At 58.0% G+C, this 18,538-nt stretch overlaps 1 protein-coding gene across 2 annotated transcripts in view; it reads right to left on the bottom strand.

Annotated features, from left to right (window-relative positions):
* Positions 1-13,036, bottom strand: part of LMX1B (LIM homeobox transcription factor 1 beta) — a 72,550-nt gene extending 59,514 nt beyond the window's left edge. For both annotated transcript variants that reach the window (XM_079112946.1, XM_079112947.1), the window contains exons 1-2: positions 12,368-13,036; positions 11,376-11,562 (exon numbers count right to left, since the gene is read on the bottom strand). In XM_079112946.1, the coding sequence (XP_078969072.1) occupies positions 11,376-11,562; positions 12,368-12,506 (326 nt within the window). In that variant the 5' untranslated portion in view covers positions 12,507-13,036. The remainder of the gene's footprint in view (positions 1-11,375; positions 11,563-12,367) is intronic.
* Between the last annotated feature and the right edge of the window lie 5,502 nt (positions 13,037-18,538).

Raw genomic sequence — 18,538 nt, 5'->3', positions numbered from 1 at the left:
CTGCCTGCAGGGCAGGGTGGGGTAAACCTGGCCATTTGGAAGAGGCGGAGAGGGAGAGGTCTTTCCTTTCTGACCAGTCTCTGCTTCTGACACCACTCTGGACAAGCAAGGAGACCCTGGCTCCTCCAGAGCCCAAAGGGATCAGATCTGCCTGGCAGAGGAACTCTCCGTCCTAGGTCTGGAAGTCGCTGACTGACTCATGCCGGTTGTGGACCCGCATTAGAGCTTATGCGGTGGCCGTCCGACTGCAAACACGTGAGGCCTCTGTCCTGTTCCTGGTGGAGGAGCCAGGGCCACGGGTAGACACTGTGAGCCCAGGGTGCGGCCAGGCCGCTGATATGAACCATCTGCGTTGTCTTAGGCCGCCCCTCTGCCCACTGTCCCTCTGAACTCGGCCGGTTCCCGCGGGCCGTTTGATGCTCGAAGGGTCACAGACCCCCGCACACAAATCACTGCCGCGGGGCTGGGGGTGGGGCGGAGGCGCTGAAACCTAATCTGCAAAGTTTGCTCTGCCGCAGGCTTGCTCCTTCCCTCGCTCACTCGACGCCCCCCACCCCTTTCCAAACAAGGCTTATTTTTCTTGCCAAAAAAACAAAGTTGGTATCAAGTGTTTCGAGGGAGAAAGTATCTCCCCTGCACCCCCCGCCCCACTCCACCACCCAAAGAAAGGGGCCGGTCGTTAGCTGAGCAGGATTGCAGAGGGGTCGCCGGGAGAGGACGGTTGGGAGGTGAGCTCTGGGCTCCATGCCCATGCGTCCCCTTCCCAGCTCCCACTGGCCCCATCCCCTGCTTAATGGCGCAGATTCGGACTGTCTCTGGCCCTGCCCTGTCCCTCTCTCTGGTCGTCCCCCCCTACCACCCCTGCCCCGCCACCCCGCCTGGATCCGGCTCCCTCCATCCGAGCTCCCAGTCCCAGCTCGGCGGGAGATGGAAGCATCACTTCCTGCCCCTTCTCCCTCCCCATAAAACAACCCTTGCCTGTCGCTTTTACGAGGTGACACCCTGCTCTCACCCCGATCCTCCCAGAGCCTGGAGTCCGGGCTCAACCCGGGAGGAGACCGTGTGCAGTCAGGCGTCCCCGGAGCACAGCCAGGGTGCAAAGGGATCCTCGGAGCACAGCCTAAGAGCTTTAAAAGGAGGCCCAAAAGCCGGGTATATTAGAGGCAAATTCCTCCGAAGGTCCCCCTCCTGCTCCGTTGACTCTGAGGCCTTCGGGCTGAAACCCTGGGAGCCGTTGGGGGTCTGTAGGCTAATGTCCCCGGAGGGGCGCAAAGCGGATCCTGGGAGCGCACGGGTTTCCTTTGCTGGGTGTTGGTTTTGCTTTTGGTTTTTTCAGCCGGTGCATCGACCCGGAACCAAGCGTTGCCGCTTCTCCGTAGCCCGCGGCTCCCCACTGTGCCCAGAGGCGAAGGCCGGTGGGTGTCTAAAGTCCATGCCTCCCGCCCCCGCGGCGCTGGATGGAGTTCTAGTCGTCCAAGCAGGCAGCTGGGGCTTGGACACGGCGGAGACATCGAAGGGTGGGTTGGCGGACTGGGCTGAGTCTGCGCGACCCGGGCGCCGCCGGAAGGACCTGCAAACGGTGGGATGAGGATGGTGGCAACAGCAGTGGCGAGAATAAAAGGCGCCACCGCCCCGGCGGAGAAGCGGGTTTCCGCAGGGGTCGAACAAAGGAATTCGGCCTCTGAAGAAAGGGGCCGAGCTCGCAGCTGGGAATAGCAGCCCTGGGGACCTGCAGGAGTGCGAGGGCTGCGAATTTAGTCCCAGAGGTCCAACGAAATCTGCCCCTCAGAGGACCCCAGCCTGGTATCTCTATACACGTTAAGCCGGCTTTGATAAGGGTGGCGGGTTTGCGTCCCCAGCGTCACCTTCCCTGGGAAGAGGGGACCGAGTGGGCAGTGTGTTCATCAGTGCAAGCAAAAAAGAAAATAAGAAAAAAAAATCTCTCCTCGGTATTCTCCGGCCTGGGGGGCTACTGTCCCCATTTCCCAGACGCTGCCAATTGAGGCTCCAGCAAAGCACCCCCATCCTCCACCCTGCCGCAAAGCCCTGTGGGCTCCAGAGGCCCAAGCACTCTCCGAAATGAAAGGCTCCGGGGGGCTGCAGGGCCCAAGCCCTCTCCTCCCGCCACTCTCGGAAGGGGTGGAGGGGACACGGTTGTAAGGTGCTCGGCTTCTTTTCTCTGCTTGACATGAATAAGGGGATTAGGACGGCAAGTTTCCGTCGTTCACTCCGTGGGACAAAAGGTCCCGCGGTTTGAGCGGTGCAGCCTCTGATTAAACGACAGAGCCCTGTCACTCAGCACCATCCTAGGTACTTGTGTTCCTGACATAATCTTATTAGAAGATAAAACCGGCGAAATCCTTTTCATAATGAAAAGTTACATTTAATGGCTGGATTCGCCCCCACTCCCTCCCAGACCCTGCCCTCCTTCCCCCGTTGCTGTTGGATATGGCTCGCCTGTAATTGGCATTTAAAGCACCAAGTCCAGGAGAAAAACGGGGTTTAGGGTTTTTGTAATCCCCCTAAACTGTCTTTGTTCGAAATCTCCACAGATACAAGTCTGTTAAGAGTAAATATTTGTGGATTGATACAACCACATTTCCCCCCTGCAAACCAAATCTGAAAAAAACCCGCAGCCGCCCTCGGCCCGGGCGCACGAGGAGGGGGCTGGGGTCCATCGATATGCGCTGGACTCCGGGAACTCGGTTTTCGGGCCGCCTGTTCTCTCCAGGAGCTTGAAGACTTTGCACATTTCCCAGGCGGGAAAAAGGTCTTAGACTTTTTTTTCTCCATCCAAATTTCTGTTCCCTTAATAAACAAACCTCACGAACATGCTTTTGGGCCTGCCTAAGGGGGTCGGCAGGAGGGCCTGGGGAGGGGCAAGGGCTTTTCTCAACCCGGAATGAAAATTCGAACTCTCGCCACCCGCCCCGCTCCCTTCCAGCGGGAGCCTGCAGTGGCTCCGAGGAGCAACCACTCCAGGGCCTCCGGACGCCCCAGCCGGCAGGTCATCCCGAGACCAGCCCAAGAAAGCCTCCGAGTCGCCAAGGAGCCCCCAAAAGCGAAGAAGCCCGAAGACTGCGGCGGGACCCCGGGCTCCCCGCTCCAGCCCAGCCCGGTATCGAATTCCTTCATAAATCAGCGGCTGGGTGAAAGGGCTCCGCTTTAGAAAGGGCAGGACCGTGTGCGCGTATTAGAGCGCGCGGTTCCCAAATCCGGGCTAAACCCCTGGTGACACCGAAATTCATCAACCTCCCCTGGCGCCCCACGCTCCGCCAAAGGAGCCCGGGAGCCCTAAGCCTGTGCACTGTGCTGCCCCACTCTCAGGAACCGCAGAGGAGACAGCCTGGAGGAGGGCGCGGGTGGAGACTGCTGAGAGCCGCGGGCCTGTGCGCCCGGGCGGTGAAGGAAGCTCTCCCACGCGGGAAGGCTGTTATTCTAACCGTGTTTCTCCTTTTTTCTCCTAGCTGGCCCTATAGGGGGCATTCAGCGCCAGAAGGCAGTGACCTCTCACCTGCCCTCATCCTTCCAGGTGGGCACTTAACGGGGAATCGGAACTGTCCAGATTGGGCATCTGAGGCTTCCAGGAGATCAGGAGTAAGGAGTAAGGAGATCCCAGTGGGGCTGGGAGTTAGACACACCTGGTGGAAATTATTTAATCTCCTCAGCCTCAGTTTCCTCACCCATAGGTAGAGCAGGAGCAATAAGGCCAGTGAACTTTGCAGGCACTCACCAAATGCCAATTTCCTTTCCTTTCTGTTTGCACTACTGTAGCCTGCCCCTCTGGGGTAATGCTGTGCTCCTGCAAGTTCATGCTCAAGAGTCTGCTGAGAAAAAAATGGGACCTGTGCACCTCAGTAGTTCTGGGAGACCATCCACAGGCTGCCTCTGCTGCCAAGGAAGCCTCTGGCAGCCAGACCTGCCCCACTCCCTTCTCAAGGGAAGAATTCAAAACAGAGGACCTGGACCTGGATGAGGAGCAGAAGGGTGGGCAAGGCCCCTCTGGAGGCTTGTTCTGGAGGGTTCCAATTCTGGGCCTCCCACTCAGGGTAGACAATGCATTCCTGCCTGGCCTGGCTGCCTCCTGCTCGGTTCCCCACAGGAAAGAAGACGACTGAGTGCCCCAAACAAGCTGCCACCTTTGGGTTTATTGCACTTTATTTTCAGAGCACTCCTAGGAGATTGGAATTATTGCCCCCATTTCACGAAGGTGGAAACTGAGGCCCAGGAAGAGCTGTCAGTCCATCCCTCAAGGACCTTGGCTGTGTCACTAGGAGACAGCTGTGACTGCCAACAAATTTACTCTTTCTTTAAGAAAATGTGCCCCGCCCAGGGCCCTTCTACTTGGAGGTCAACTCCTCGCATCTTGATCTTCTGATCTCTGCAGCCTTAGGCAACTCAGACCTGGGCTAGTGCCCACACTGGACAGCCCAGTAACTATAGCAATCCTGGCATCACATGACAGGAGTCACCGAGTCCCCCCTCTCCGCAGCGCAGCAGGCGCAAAGGAGGAGGGAGAAGGGGAACAGCAGTCACACCCAACTTGTCCCAGCACTACGCTGCTCCTCCTCTCCCGTCATCGCTGCCGAAGTACCAGCACTGCAAGGCGCCCGCCCTGGAGGAGAGACCCCTGGCGGCTCTGTGTCCCAGCACACTCAGCTACCTGGCATCTTTCTTCCACTACCCAGCAGCTCTGTGACCTCCACAGTCTTGCCAGCCCTGGTGGGCACCTCTGTTGCTCTGGGCAGCGCTCAGAACCCTTGCTGCCCAGCTGGCAACCTCCCCACAGTTCCTGGGGAAGCCTCTCATAGCACCAGCCCAGCCAGGAAGCAAACATCTTTGTTTCTTCTGGAACCAGACTCCAGAAACCGGGCTTTTTCCTCAGCAGCACTTCCCCCAAGTTCACCAAGCACCAGGCCAGCCAGGTGCTCTGCCATCAGCCAGTACACTCATCTAGGGCCAGTTCGAGCCAGGCTCTCAAGACAAAGCCTCCCCTCCCTCGTGCCCACACGACCTGAGACCCCCCTCCCCTGGCAGAGCCCTAGGGTCAGCAGGGCAGGTCCAGGGGCTGCCAGTCAAAAAGCCGAGATGGATACAATATTGCCCAGGGAATAACAAAGGAAGGGCTCACGCAGAAATTTATTTGTACTGATCAGGAGAAGCAAAAGGTAAAGGGCAAGGAGGAAGTGCTGTCAGCCAGGCCTGAAACCCAAGAAAGTTGCCATTCGGAGCACAGTGGCCCCTTATACCCCACCGCTCCACACCACAGCAGTAGTTAAAGCAAACACAGGCCCTTCACTGCCCCGTCAGTTACACCTTCCCCCCAAAATTACACAAACTTTGAAACATTTTTCTGGGAGAAGATGGATGTTTCAGGAGACTTGAGGTCAAGGCTGGACTGTTTAAAGTATATTATTAACAAATAAACATTTACTGCAAAAAAAGGAAAAAAAAAGAGAAAAACTCTATAGGCCACCAGGGAACCAAATCATGTTGCTTTTGGCATCAAATGACAGGAGACATTTATGACATGAATGGAGAACACCAGCCGGCCGATGAAATGGCAAACGTCTGCCACTTTGCTTCCTCTGCCTTTCTGAATCAACTTTTTCAAATATGGTTTTCAGCCTCACCCCCTGGCTACCTCACTGCCACCACCTCCCCACTTCTGGCTGCAGTGGCAATACATACATATATAATTTCGGTTTTGCTCTTTGCTGCCATCAGCACAGAATCTGGGGATTGGAGAGGGTCCGAGGAACTTCCAGCTGGGTCAGCCAGAGAGCCAAGGGCCTTGAGTCCTGGCACCCCAACTGACTGACAGCTCACAGGCAGCTCCTGGGATGGGTGGACCATCTCCGCCTCCTTCCCCCAGGCTGAGGCCTGATTGTGGTGTCCAACAAATTGGAAGTTATAACTCATGTCATTCAGAGTATTCTCCATCCTTCTGTGTGATGCCAAAGGAGGGCTGTTTTCCCTGCTTTCTCCTCTTTCTTTTTAAAAAACTCCACTGCCACAGGACAGAGACGGTTCTAGTCCAACATGGTGCAAACCTCACAAGGTCACCCAGCTTGAGCAGGAGAGCCCCTCTGACCTCCTGGGATAGTGTTCCCCTACCCTTGAACTCTCATCTCCTTCTGAGAAACATCCAGATCCCTGGATCTCTCACCTACACCTCCCTCTTCTAGATCTCACCATCACCAAGCTCAAAGTGTTGGTTGAGCTCTATTCTGTCATTTGAATCACAGTAAATACAAACAGTTCTTCAAATATGAAATCATATTATTGAGTATGCATTTCCAAGTGATATGTAGACACAGAAGATGCCAATTGTTCCCCAGTGGAAATTCTGTTGCTTTGGGTCCAATTCCATGCCCCCAAGGAGGAATGAAGCAGCACAGAGACCCCCCTGTACCTGACCTTCCCGTTAATGCACTCATTGCTGGCATCTGTCCTCATCCTCAATCAAAACTTTTCCCACCTCTCTTGAGGTGCTGGAGAGGATCAGGGATCCCTTGAAGCCTCACCAAGTGTCCTTTGTGGTCCCCACAGCCACCCTGCAGAGTGATGTTATCATCCCCAATTTGGTGATGGAGAACCCAGGCTGAGAGTGGGCAGACACTTAGCTCTGATCAATAGCCACTGAGTGTTGGGGCTGAACCCAGCTCTGACTCAGAGTCTGAAATTCTTTTCATGGTGTGTGTGTTTTGGCGGGGGGGGGGGGGGGGGGGGGCAGGACCCTCACGGTGCCCTATCAGGCTAAGGGAGTGGCTTCCCCAGGGATACACCTCACCTTCCCTATTTAGAGAGGGTCAAGACAAGCCCCGCACTTCAGCTGCACCTTAGGCATGGAACCTGTCCTAGTCTGGTACCTGTCTTTGAAGACAAGGCATTCCCCCGCCATCACTATTGTTATAATGGCAACAATAGCAGCAATATTTTCCAGAGTGTTCATAATATGCCAGGCGAGATGCCAAGTCCTCTGGAGTACCTTATCTGGAGTCCCTATAAGAATACTTCCCCCCAGGTGGCTAAGCCCCAAGTACAGAAGAGGATCCACTAGGTGCCAGGGTTCTGGGCAGGAAGGAGTTGAGAGTAGCCAATTGTATACCCCAGAACAGATCCTCACAATTGACTTCCCCCATTTGAGAAAGATTCGGCAAGCAAATAAGGTCGCGCCAGCCCCAGCGTGGTGAAGAGAGGGTGAGCCGGGAGTCATGGTGAATAATGCCTCCGCTGAGCATTGATGACTGCAGCCTGCAGCCTCCGGATCGCCTTCCTGTACATTCTGCACACAGCCAAGGCACTGGGATTAAATGCAGAGACGCCCTCTAAGGGGATAGAGGGGCCCCCAGACTTGGGCTGGCAGACCTCCCCTTCTGAGGTCCCCCTCCTTGGTCCCCCAGGGAGAGCACCCAGCAGGTCTTTTTGTCAGGTAAAACCGTGGCTCCTTCTTGCTAGCCCCTTGGTGTCCAAGACCCTCTCCTGGCTGTGCACAGGGGTGTCTGCAGTCCTGAATTAGTCCTGTGGGGAGCCATGCTGGCTGGGGTGCCCACTAGGAACCGCGTACTGCTGGTTGGTGAGTGGCTCCCTGCAGTAAGGTGGGTGGGAGGCCTTCCAAACTGGGAAAAGCAGCAGCCAGAAAAGGCTGGCGTCTGGCTTTGTTCCCCTAGTGCCACACCGGCACACTGCTGGGGCTCCACTCGAGGTGAGCCTCCCAGGAAGGCCCTTCCCGGTGTAAACACTTCCAAGGAAAGGAATGTGCCGGGAGGAGCGGTTGGGCCACGGGAGCCACCGCCAGCTGCGGAAATTTTGAAAACACCACCCCAGGACTCAGAAGGCTTTTGGTGAAACTCAGTCAAGGCCCTAATGCCCCTTTCTTCCGCGGTGGGCTGGGGGCATCCTACTTGGGCAGGCGAGCCCAAGGGCACCCTGGCGGACTCAGCGGAGCCCGGTACCGGGAGCTGCTGGAGGCTCAGCGCCTGGCAGGCCTGGCCGCGGAAGCGCGGGTGAGCCTCGGCTGCCCAAGTGGAGCCCGGCCAGGGCAGGAGCCCCGCGTCCCTCCCGCGCACTAAGGCTCCGGCTCCCACACCAACGAGGCTGGGTCGCCAGACCTGGGCGCTGTATTACAAGCGATTAGACTCCATTTTGTGACAGATTTTTGGACTCTCCCACCGACCCTCCCCGCTTCCGGAGCCTCCTCCAGGAATTCACCACCTCCTCAGGATAGAAAGCCTTTCCAGCGAGCGACGGACGGACGGCAAGAAAAGAGAGTTACATAATTCTTTTGGCCAAGGAAAAAAATGTTGGTGGGGGGGATGTTGTCATTTTTGTCTTTCCATAACCCCGGGTGGAGGACGTGGAGAGGTGTTAGGGGTCCCGCGGAGGCCGGTTTCCTCCCGGTTCTAACCGGGGTTTTGTGTTCAAAAAGGCTAGGCTGACGCTGATTTTTGTTTTGTTTTGTTTATTAGAAGGAACCCCCCCAAAACAGAGGAGAAGGAGACTTTAAGTTACGAGTGAAAATGCCCAAACTCGGCGGCCGCAATGTGCTTTGCTCGACTAGGCCGGATGAGAGGGTTTTATCAAATGCTACTAAATGCGCCCAAACGTCCATTAATCACCCCCGTGGTGCGTAAAATAACTTTGCGCGTCTGGGTGCCCGGGATCTTTGAGAACAAATCGAAAGGAGGCACAGACACAACTAAAAATGGCAACCTCTTTCTAAGGACCGACCCTGCCGGTCCTCGCAGCCGGGTGAGGTCGCAGTTTTTCAAAAGTTGGGCGGCCTGGGGGTGGTGGTGTTAATTTCCCCGTACTGCTGACGCTCAGGCTCAACAAAATGAAGAAGGCACGTTTCTGCGCCCACTTGCCTGGATTCCCGTCTGAAAAGCATTTGCGCACAGATGAAATAAATATGCATCTGCGATTCTCAAAGAAAAAAAAAATCGTGAATAAAAATATTTTTATTGTGTATAGAACACTGCTTTCTTGTGAGCTCTCGCCTGCTTGACTGCGCTTACTCTCCCTGGTAAACGCTGTCTCCAGACTCACTGGGGAATTTGTGCCCAAGATTGTCTTGATAACCCCCACGCAGCCACCCCGCCCCAGCACAGCCGCAGCCGCCCGGCCTAGTGCAGATACCTAATTGGCATTATTAGAAGAAAGAGGAAGACGTAGGAGGAGGGGACTGTGAGCAAAGAGAATAATGCCAACCCCTCCCTCCCGCAGGCTTCAGCCTCACAGGACCCAGACTCTCAGCATTGGGACCTGAGATTTCCCTTTGGACAAAATTCATTTCCAACACATGGGACTGCACTGAAGACGCAGGCTCTTAGGGAACTTTTTTCTTTCCTTTTTAAAATAAATATACATTGGACAAAGCAGTTGCAAATGTTTAATTGTTTTGTAAGATGAGGGGGTTAGTTGGCTCCTCGCTAAGGGAATATGCAGCTCAATGTGACTTTGCGGTCCGTGCCTACAGAACTAGGGGGCATGCTTGCTTTCTTTTGAAGAGAAGCCCTACCATGATTATGGGGATAAATATGTACAAGAGGTTGGAAAGAGTCTTTCCAATATGTTTTAAAAAATTTAAACCACGCAAATGTTTCAGAGACCCATTTCTACTTTCCCCAGCCTCCTGGCCCCACATGTTGAGTTGCTGAAGCCAGTGGCTGAGCTGGGTGTAAGTGGCACTGCCAGAGCCAAGTGCAGGGTCAGGCAAGCAGAGCAAGGCCAGGGGGACAGGGTGTGGGTGGTTTGGAGGCTGGTGCACCCTGTGGAGGTGCCCCCAGCCATATCTACCTCATTATATTTGTGCTTTATGCCCAACTATGGGTGAAATAAGAGGCGGCCTTTCCCTCTCCCAGAACTATGATCAAATCAGTCCAGGGCACCATCCAGCAAAGACTCAACCCATAGCCCTGTGCTCAAGTCTGGGTTACTCCATACAAAGGGAGAGGCCTCAGCTGCATTTCTGTAGAAACTGTAAAAGAGCTGAGGCTGTGTACAGACCCCTGTACACAGTTCCTGCCAACAGAGCCCTCAGTGAACAGGAGCAAGGTGCCAAGAGCAGCTCCTGCCTGTTCCCCAGAGTAGGGAACTGGTCAGTGCCTTCAGAGTAGGACCTGTACCCTCTGTAGGACTCTGGTGTGCAGCTCCACTATTTCCAGGCCCCAGTCAAGCAATTGGGATGCTCACCTCCCCACCAGGCTCTGGATTTTGGGACAATTCTTGAGCAGAGTAGGAAGGCTACACTCCTCACTAGGTACAGGCAGCCCAGCCTCTCCCAGAGGCTTGGGCACACACAGCCCTCTTTGAGCATCAAACCACCTGAGCAACCTACCCACCCTAGAGCTTCATCCAAGATGGCTTTCTGGGCACCACTAAAAGTTCTCCCAGGCACCCACAGCTCTCTGCAATACCATTCTAGGGGCCTCCACAACTCTTTCAACTCTGGCTCCTCACTGCCTCCCTTTCAATCCTTCTGCATGGCACAAAACCCAGCAGGTCAAAAGAAAAAGCCTGCATTTACTCTCTATCCTCCATCTCTAGCCATATAAATCCACAATCACAGGTAAACACAAAAGTCAGTAGATAGGGCTGAACCCACACTGGCTTAAATCTGAGGTTTGGACTATACCAGAACAGAGCCCACCACCTCTCTCCAACACACACTGTAAGAAAGGGGCAGTCAGGGGATGTCTGATTTGGTCAGCCGCCCCCCCCCCCCCCACACACACAACTGGTAGTCTTGGACTGCAGCTTGCCACCTCCTGAGATCCTCTCTCTAGACTGCTTCTCCAGCCAAGGGGGAAGGGGGAGCAAAACTCCCGCATGGAACGGTTTGCAGAAGATGAACATCATTTCTCTCCATCAGGGACTAAAAGGGCAGCCAGGGAGCCTGGCAGGATGGGGACTTTCACGGCTGCTAAGGCAGCTCAGTGCCCAGTACACCACATCCCTGCTCCAGAAATCCCAAACCCCCACAAACCCGGCTCTCGGGCTGGGGAAGCACACCTCCCGAAAGCAGTGCATTCCTTTGAAATGCAATTCTTGGTCCCCAATTCAGGCCTCGGTGGGGCCAGGCCTCTTCCCCGACCCCCGGCATCATATACGCCAGTTCGCCTTGGGCCTTGTCTTGTACCCCACCTGAGCGGCTCAGCACAGGTTTCCGGGGAAAACGGATGATATCTAAGGGCCACTCCACCAGTGTCGACCGGTGTGGATGGTCCGCCACAGCCCCCAGAGCCCTCGGAGCTGCTGGGCCCAGCGGAGCGCACAGCCGGCAGCGCGGACTCGGGCCCTGCCCGGCAGGGGGCCGGCCGGTCTCGAGTGCCGGGCGGCGGCGGGGAAGGAAAAGGACGAGAGGCGCTTACTGTTGGTAGTCTTGTTTGCAGTACAGTTTTCGATCCCGGAAGTAGCAGCTGGTGGTGAGGGCTTGCTGACACGCCGCGCACTGCAAACACTCCTCGTGCCAGGACGACTCGTTGACTCGCATCAGGAAGCGGTCGGAGATGGGCCGCTGGCAGCCCTCGCAGACGGCGGGATGCGGGCAGTCTGAGCCTGCAGCGCACAGGGCAAGAGCCGGGCCATCAGCGCAGCCCGGCCCAACCCCGGCGTCCCGGTCGCGCGGTGCCCGCAGCCCTCCACTTCGAGGGCAAGGGCGACCCGGGAGCGCCGCCCGTTGCCTGCGGTCCCCCAGCCGCCGCGCCAGGGTTCGGGCAACCCCAGCCAGTGAGTCCCAGTCCGTGGGCTCCGACGCAGAGAGGCCGCGGGCCTCGAGCCTTGGCTCGGCGCTGCGCTCTCCTCTTTTCCGGAGATTCAGCGCTTGGTGTTAAAATAAGCGAGGAGCACGACGCAGGGTGCCTGGCTGCGACTGGGACAGGCGAGGTGAGATTGGGGCACACGCTGGCTGACACGCCCCACAGTGGCTTCGTGATCTTCTGTCCCCAGTCTCCCCCAAACCTGTGGTTTGGATGACCCACGGGACTTTTTTCTCCTAGAAGCTCCCTCTCCTCGGGCGACCTGGCACTTCTCCCAGGCTCGCCAAGGTGACTACTTGGTTCCTCCATCACCCCTGTCACCCGCTGCCTACCCTTGACGGGAGTAGCAGCTCTAGAACCTAGGCCCAGGGAGGATGGTGGGTGGAGGCTGGAGCTGTCCTGTCTCCTGAATGATGTCCCTGAACACTTCTGTCCCCTCATGAAACCTGTCTAGGCGTGCTTGTTGCCCCTCTGATATCAGTCCAGTAGTCCTGTCCCTGTACCTCCTCCCCATATCTGTACACCCATTTCCTTCATCCGTTGGCCGCGGACGACGCCCCTGTCCCCTGCCCATGACCACTCGGACTCTATGACCCCTCACTCACCCAGCAGCACCCCTAGAGTGGCGGGCCCGGGGCGCAGGGCGTGCTCCTCCATTTTGATGCCGTCCAACATCTTGGCGCAGTCCGTCTGCCCGCGAGGGAAGCACCTCTCCAGCGACTCGGGACCTGTTGCTATATCCATGGGACGCGGGGCGCGCTGCGGACCCCGCTGGCCGGGCTGCTCGCCCGCCCGCCCTCCGGTCCGCCGTTCGCCGCCGCCGCAGCCCTGGAGCCTGGGAGGCGCGGCACCCGCGGGGCTGGGGCGGGGGCTGGGGCTGGGGCTGCGGCTGGGGCTGCGGCTGGGGCCGCCCGCTGCCCCAGGCAAGCGTGGAGCGGCGGCGCGCTGGCCCCGGGCCCCGGCGTCGTGCGGGCGGGCCGGGGCGGCTGCAGCCCGCGCCGCGCTCTCCCGGGCACTTTCAGCCACGCGCGCCGGCTCCTCTGTCACCTGCTTGTCAGCCCCGGAGCCCGGCTGCGGCGGCGGCGGCAGACGGAGCCGCGGGGAGGAGGCGGCGGCCGCGGCGGCGGCCGCGGCGGGCGGGGGAGGGGGCGGGGGTGCAGGGGCGGCCCCGCGGGCTGGGGGGGCGCGGGAGGCGCAGCGGGGTCCCGGGCGGGGCGCAGCGGGCCGCGGGGCTCCGGGCGCGCTCCCCGCACTACTCCAGTGCCATGGTGCGCCGGAGGAGCGGCTCGGTTTAGAGCTGGGGTTGGCGGCGGAGGGATACTCCGGCCAGGAGCCGCCTCACCCCTCCTCAAACTTCCTGACATTTGAACTCATTGGTGCGCCTCGTATCCCTGCGCCGGGATGAGCCGGCGGCTCCACGTCAAATAGTGCCGTCGCCGCCCCCCCGCGGGAGGGCTCCCCGCGCCCCCGCCTGCGCCCCGCGCTGCGCCTGGCCCTGAGCTCCAGCGCGGGCTCCTCGGCCCGGCTGGCCGCCCCGATGGTCCCTCGCAGAAATTTGGGTCGCCTTTGAAACCAATCCTCTGCCCCACCCCCTTGAAAAATTGATTTGGGAGTTGGGGAATGGCGGCTTTCTTTTTTTTTTTCCTTGCCTTCTTTATTATTAATATTTTGTAAAGCTCCAGTGCTAAGAGGAGTGGCCCCGAGCAAGGCCAGACTGCGCGGACGGCGGGGAGCGCAGCGGTTCCTCCGGGGTACCGCGCCAGCCGGCAGCTGCCGCCCGGGGACTCCGACAGTCAGCAGAGGTAGGTCGCAGGGGCTAAGTTGGAGTCTCCCGGCGGCGGCGTGTGCCCAAGACCGCTCCGTCCGCGGAGAGGGCTGGCAGACGGGATTGAGGGACCGAGGCGAGCAAAAGAAAACTGGTGGCTTCGGCCTCGCCAAAGGGGGCCCGGCCCAGGGAGCGGGAGTGGGACCGGGTTTCGGGTGAGGAGTCGGGAAAGCTTCATGCTGGCAGAGTCCGGGTGGAGGAGTGAGCTGAAGGAGGAATTGGGGCCTCGAGATCGAGAACTGGGGATACTGGGTAGGCGAAGAAGGTCAGGCCTGAGTTCAGGAGAAGAGTTTAGAGGATGATTAAAGCTGGGAAAGGGGGCGAGAGCAGGGGCGGTCTAGGCCTCCCAGGCGTGTGAGACGCGGGTGGGGAGTGGTGGCCCCAAGGTCCAGAGATGAAGGCCCGGGACTACTCGTGTTCGGCCACCCCAAGGAAATCAGGCTGGACACTGGGAGAGGCGCCCTTTGGCTGTGGCTGAGGATCCCAGTTAGGGGCCGGTAGCTGGGCAGGTCAGGAACAGTGTCCTGGCCAGCTCCGGCACAGTGGGCCTAGACATCGCCTAGAGAAGGACCGGCGAGACCAGGCTGGCGACTCCCGCGCTTGTCGGGCCTGGCAACACCTCTGGGCTCAGGAGGCCAGTGCGTCGGGCCACAGGGCATCATGCTCGGGCTGTGGCCCCTGGGTCCTCACGAACGCACTCCTAGTCCAGGAACAGTAGGGCAGCCCAGAGGCAGGCGCGGGCTTCGGGGTGAGTCGCTGCAGGGCTGCCCTAGCCCCTCCCGGAGAGGAGCAGTCGCGCGGAGCGGGGCGGGGGCGGAGGGCATGGGGGGCGGGTCCCCTGACCCCGCTGGAGGCGAGAGGGCGGATCGGATTTGGAACCTGCGGGAGGCTTGGCAGAAGTGGCCCCTTGTGCCGCGGGGCCCCGCGAAGGGGCCCGGCTTTGTCAAGGATTAGAAGCTCCCGCCCCACCCCAGTACCTGCGTGTGTGTCGGTGGGTGTCTGTATGTGTCTGAGTCGGCACTCCCCCCTGAGGTTCTTACATACGTGTGCACCCTTGTCTCTGCGCACATATTTTTGTGTCCTTGCGACTTTCCGGGATTCAAATGTGTGAAACCGTATCTGATTGCTCTGCATCCTTGTGTGTGTGTGCAGATCTTCAGATCCTTTTATGCCTCTGAGTCTTAGGTGTTTGGGTTCGTCTTTGTCGGTGTCCCTGTGTGTCTGTGTCACTCTATGCGGGTGCCTACGTCTTTGTGTGTGTCTCATCCCCTGTATTGTGTGTGGAAGATTTTTCTGTTTTTGTGTATCTTCACGTCACCTTTGTCTGGCTAACTCCGAGTTCTTGAATGATTCTGTTTCTCCTGGAGGGGTGTGTGTTTGTGTGTGTGTGTGTGTGTGTGTGTGTGGCTTTGTGTCTCCGTATATTTCTAGGCGTCTTTGTGTGTCTGTATCCGGGAGGATGCATAAGTAGATGTGGAGTTTCCCTCACACGCCCTCGGTCACCTGTCTTTGCTTAGCCATTGAAACCCAGGTGATGAGCCCCGAAGTTGGGCCTGAGCCTGGGCGGTCTTCTCCGGACATCTGAGCCTGGGAGCGCCACTGCCGGGAAAAGCCGGGCGGACTAGGCTCCAGCACGCAGAGCCTGGAGGCGCGGATCCCCGCGCGGGGCGGGCGGGTGGACCGGGCGCATTCTGCCCTCTGCTGGCCACGGTGCGTCCCTGCAACCGCCGCTGGACGACCGCCTGTAAGTGAGAGTCCTTGTTCCAGGCCCAGGGCCAGACCCAGACCCTCGCCCCTTCCAGGGCGCACTGATAATCCTTCCCCGTTACAGGCCCAGCGGACTCACACCGGCCCTTCGACTCCCGGCGCAACGTTCCATCCCCCTCCTGTTTCCTACTCTCCACCACACCATCCCTGTTCCCTGCCTCTTCCTCTGCACACCTCTCCTGTCCTCCCCCCGCCACCCCCCAACCTCCAGCTGAATGGAGGCCCCTGTGACCAGGCTTTCGCGGCTTCCTTGTCCTTCTGGCTGGCGAGTCAGGGTCTTTGATTGTGTTCAGGGGTGCGTTCCCACAGCGACAGCCCCAGCTCTATGCCGTGGCTGATGTGTCGCGGGGCGCACAGATTCTTGCCTTTTCTCTCCGGGCTCCCGTCGGAATCACAGCCCACGCCACCAGGGCCCACTTGGGGCGGGCTGCCAGGGCCTGCAACTGAGTCGCGGTGCTCACTCGGTGGACAGTAAGGCCAGGCTGCCTTCTCTGGTCTGAGTGAGGGTGTTCAGTGCACAACCCTGGCCCCTTCTCACGGTGGCTTCTCGGCCCCAATACACTCTCTGCAGGCCTTCTTCCTTTCCCTTTGTCCCTCTCTCTGGGTTCCCCATCACCCCGGCTGAGTTGGCCCTCCCAGGTCCTCCATGGCCACACAGAGGCCCCAGGTCTCTGCCAAGCACCTCCAGGGCTCCTGTGCCTCCCGATCGCTTTCAAGAATAAGCCGGCAGCATAGGGGCCTAGGCCCAGAACCGCTCCTGTGTTGAAAGGCAAGCCACACCTGGCCTCTCCAGACCCGGCCTGCCGTGAGCGCTGGCCTACTGGCCGATTCCACCCCGAGCCCCTCTAACCCTGTCGTGCTGTCTCGGACCGGGATGCCCTCGGGCTCAGACTTCAGCGGCAGAAACAGCTGGGGATTATCTCCAAGACTGAACTGGCGACTTGAAATAACTCTCAAGAAACAAGAAGGCTGGAGGGAGACAGTCTTCTCCCAGTCTGCAAGCACCGCCTCTGCACCGAGCCCTGCCCTGTGCCCTTCTCTTTCAGCACACTGCCTCGGCGCAACCCACCGAAACCCGCCTCCTGCGAGCCCGGCTGGTATGGCGCTCCCCAAGGATTCCACGGCGTCCTGACCCGGGCTGTCGGGGCGGTTTTGTGCTTCTGACCGGAGCAGAGTCTGGAGTACCTCCCAGTTTACAGCCCCTGCTGGAGGCGCGGATCCCGGAGGGGATGGAACTCCGCCGCCAGTCAGCAAGAAGCGCACCAGGAGCTTAGAACGCCGGCGTTTCTCCGGGCTGCCGGGGGACTATTGGTTTTGCCGCGAGAGTCGGCCACCCTGGGCCACGTTAGGAGCTGCTAGTTAGGATTTGACCCGCAATGGGGTGTGCTGGAAGACCCACCCAGACGCTGGAAGTGGAGAGAGGACACCCAGGCGCAGATGTGGAGTCCTGGGAATTTCTGAGCCAACAGCAAAGGAGCTCCGTGGTCCCAGCTGAGCTTGACCCAGGACATATGGGTCAAAGGGTCAGGCTATCATAAAGTAACCTTGTCCCCACTTTCCCACAACCCAAATGAGAAGGTCCGTGGTCTTCCTGTCTTCCCTGTGATGGGCGGTTGAGCCCTGGAGAACCTGAGCCCCGGTCTTTCTGCCTCAGGGCTGGGAACTGGTCCTCATTCTCCGCGCTGGAAAAGCCTCACTTCCGGGGTGTATGGGCAACCAGTGGCAAGGAGACAGTGTGGGCTCTGGGTGCTAGTGTGTGCCTGTGTCCAGTGTGGGGGATGAACAAACCCCAGCCAAGCCCCTCTGCCCTCCTCACACTCCGTCACAGATCTAGGACTTCTCAACACAGGAGCTGACTCCTTGGTCATGGGATTCCTCCTTGGTGTCAGGAGATCAATCTCCCTGTGCCCGTATTCAGAGTGACTGCCCTGGCTGGGTGACCCAGAGCTGAGGTCTCCCACTGGCCAGGCAGTGGTTAGGAGCGCTCTAGAATGGGCCTCAGGGAGTCCCCTAGGTTTGGCTCAGGATGTGGATGTGGAACCTCAGAAAAGTTTACACCTCTGTACCTCAGTGTTCTTGTTTGTAAAATGGGCATAGCACTCCTCCCACAGTGTAGCTGAGAGGATGAGGTACAAGGGCTTGCCCCATTGCCTAGCACATAGTAGGTCTCTACGAATATTTGTTGAATAATTGGATGGATGGGAATCCTTGCTTTAAAAAAAAAAAAAAAAAAAAAAAAAAAAAAAAAAAAAAGCACAGTTGCCTCCACCTCCTGCAGCTAGGGCCTTAAGACAGACCTGTGCTAAGCTCAGCCACATCCCTTCCTCCAAGTACCCAGCATAAGCAGTTCAGTCTTTTCCCCTCATCCCACCCTGGAGCCTGGGGCCCAGGCTCCAGGGCAGCTGCTCTCATTCTCTTGGAAAGATTAGCATGAGGGGCTTCAGCCCATCGCCTTGAAAGCACAATGTGGGACTCTCAAAGTGTCACTTATCGTTATTTTTAGCAGGCTCTTTCCTCAAGAATCGATGGATTTCTTGCCAAATGGATGGGCTGGGTTATTTCAGCAAACCATCTAGAACCAGGGGCTTCCCTGACCCAGGACCTGAGCCAGAACAAAGAGAAGCCAAGGACTGTATTTGGAGCCATAAAAGCCCTTAGAACTCTAAGAATAACTCACAGAAAGACATTTTATATGAATTGGACACAAATTCACAAAAACCAGAGCATTCATTTGTCTCCACCCCAAGGGTCCATAGCTGGGGCGGGGCGGGGGGGTGGGGCTGGGTGTGAATGGGGCCAGTGCCCGTCCTATTTGATCTTTATCTTAAATCCACTTCAAAAAGCTGCGGCAAGGCGGGGTTGGAGGTTCACCCCTTCCTGTAATTATTTGGTGTCTAGTAAAGTTTTTATGAGTGTCTGTGCAAATAAATGTATCTGACATGCATTTGTTTTGGCTGGTGCTGCCTGATGGAGAGGTGGGTGCAGCTTCAGAAAAGAGGGGCCCACAGCCCTCGGGATCAGGCACAGGGGTGGAGCTGGGCACCACTGCAGACCACCACCCCTCGGAGAGCAGGTGCTCTTGGGTTCCTGGGGTGCTGTACGTCTCGTGTGCAGCCCTTGGGTTTGTGGCATGGGGTGCTCAGGGCTGGAGTCAGGCTTCGTAGAATCCCAATCTGGAACAGAA

Source organism: Sciurus vulgaris, assembly GCF_902686455.1.
Source record: "Sciurus vulgaris genome assembly, chromosome: 15".
Taxonomy (NCBI): Eukaryota; Metazoa; Chordata; class Mammalia; order Rodentia; family Sciuridae; genus Sciurus; species Sciurus vulgaris.
This window is presented reverse-complemented; position numbering and strand designations above follow the sequence as displayed.